The sequence below is a fragment of the Octopus bimaculoides genome, chromosome 3 (assembly GCF_001194135.2).
Source record: "Octopus bimaculoides isolate UCB-OBI-ISO-001 chromosome 3, ASM119413v2, whole genome shotgun sequence".
NCBI classification, from domain to species: Eukaryota; Metazoa; Mollusca; class Cephalopoda; order Octopoda; family Octopodidae; genus Octopus; species Octopus bimaculoides.
This window is the reverse complement of record NC_068983.1, coordinates 45,921,137-45,923,456: the sequence shown is the minus strand read 5'-3', so window position 1 is coordinate 45,923,456 and position 2,320 is coordinate 45,921,137. Positions and strand designations below refer to the sequence as shown.

Below are 2,320 nucleotides of genomic sequence, written 5' to 3'. Positions count from 1 at the left end.
AATACTTTTACAATACTTATGATATAATACTCCGAAAAATGAAACCCTGAAAATGTTAAGCTTATGCCAATTTCTTGTGGAGTGTTTAGCATTTATTTCAGTTAAGTTCTACTGCCATTTGCTTTCTCTACCAATTCAATCAGTTTACGAAATGATGCGCATACCTTAACTATTTCTTCCGTTCCTATTTTACTGAATGCTCGCTTGATCGAAGACTTCAATGAAGACACACAGTTGTGAGAAGTTGCATTAGATAATGCTTCAACTACGACCCATAGCCAAAAATCACACAGATATAAACCTGGTGAGCTAGAGGGCCAGATATCTTCAGGGACAAACATGGGCAATTTCTTATTCAAAACTTCTTGTTTTGAAGAATGGGCGGGCGCCGAGTCCTGTACAAACATGACTCGATTTTCATCTTAATGGTTCCTAATCCAAGGCAACGAAACTTCTAAAATTTTGAGATACTCTGTTGTATTGATTTTAAGACTCTCTTCAATAACACGAGGAAGCATCAATTTCCCATCACTTGCAACAGCTTCTGGATTCTTGCTATGCATAGCTGAAGGAACTTGGGAAGGATCGTACGCTATCACTCGTGAGTTTAGACGGATTGCAAATTCGTCTACCATGACCTTCTTTTCATCCACGAAGATGCGGAGGTCTCAGACACGATGTTTCAGATGACTAAGAAGTTTGGGTTTCTTTCAGCTTAAATGGTTAGGATATTATGATGTCTCATCACGTACGATTTTGTATGGAAATCGTGTCTCTCAGCCCTAGAAGCGGCCATTTTACCGATTCCTCGATTTTCAGCCACCTTCGCCATCGATTTCGATGGGTTCGTCTCAATCGGTCTTTTAGGTGCTGCTATAAAGCGAAATGTGCATTTTCGGTCACTGCAAGAACTATAAGGCTTTCTCCGAACATCCTGACTTTTCTTCAAATTGACTACAACTCTAAAAACAGTAGAATTGGCATACTTTGTGTCTCTAACAATTTCCGCAGCACTTTGTCGGCGCGAATAATTCGGCAATTACACTTCTACGGTTTAATTCTTTAATTCATTATTAACATTCATAATTTGTTCAATCAGAAAGAGGAAAATTTTACAAGTGATTATATTCAAGTTGGTAATATTCAAAATTTAGACTCCAACAAAATCTATATAGTTAGAAATATACCGATTTGAAACTTGTCCCAATTTTGAATACATAAATGTGTGTGTATATATATATATATATATATTATTCAAAAGGATTACAAATCTGTTTTTTATGTTTTATTTATATTGTTATAAAATTAATGTGGGATATAGAATATGGAATATATAGTATATATAGTAAAATGAAATGAAGTATTGAATGTCTTATTGAATAAATGAAAAATTGAATATTAAATATCTAAGGACTAGTATGCTTTCCTGCTTTCTAGCAGTCTTCATGGTCCCGTGTGACAGAAGTGTTACACACACAAGTATGCAAGAAAGCTAGTTATCACTAAGTTATGTAGAGACAGTAAAGAAATAGGACATAGAGAAATAGAATGAAATAGAACAAAAGGAACGAAAAAGGAATTCGTAATGTGTTTTATAGTTTGAAGATACAAGCCACAAATTTCTAAACGTTAGGAATCAAGTTTCCTTAGTAATTTAATAATTCATTTGATATTACATAACTCAAAAAAGTTGTGTAGGCACAAACCTATTGAACAAGTCTTTCCTCGATATCCGGCTGGACAACGACATGTGAAATTCAATCCTTGGTTTATGCATTTTCCACCATTTTCACATGGATTGCTGCTACATGGTTCAGCTAAAAGGAATATATAAATTAACACAAATGAGTTATACATGTAATGAATTCTAACATTTATCTGGCACGTATATGAACACAAACATTCATTTTATTATTGTTGTATTTAGACCTGAAGATTAGCTATATTTTTGAATAGAATTGATTTTCGATCAATTTAATCGATTTGATTTTATTTTCTATTTCGAAATTTGGTTATGAAACACGTGTAGTCATTTTATAATTATTATTTTATGATTTTTACTTTGTACTTACTTACGTAGTTCTCAGGGATATTCAGATTGACATAGAATGTGATAAGGCTTCCCTTTCAAATACAGGTAAATTCATTTTTGCCAGCTGAATGGACTGGAGTAACGTGAAATATAGCGTCTTGCTCAAGGACACAACACGTCGCCGGGAATCGAATTCACGACCTTACGATCGTAAGCTGAATACCACAACCACTAAGTCACTTGCCTTCACAATTATGCGTATATATGATATATCAGCTCCTTCCCTCT

At 34.2% G+C, this 2,320-nt stretch overlaps 1 protein-coding gene across 1 annotated transcript in view; it reads right to left on the bottom strand.

The window, feature by feature from the left end:
* The window catches only part of LOC128247367 (neurogenic locus notch homolog protein 2-like), a 37,659-nt gene that overhangs the window by 31,199 nt on the left and 4,140 nt on the right, over window positions 1-2,320 (bottom strand). The window contains exon 4 of the mRNA XM_052966736.1: window positions 1,707-1,817. Within this exon, the coding sequence (XP_052822696.1) occupies window positions 1,707-1,817 (111 nt within the window). The remainder of the gene's footprint in view (window positions 1-1,706; window positions 1,818-2,320) is intronic.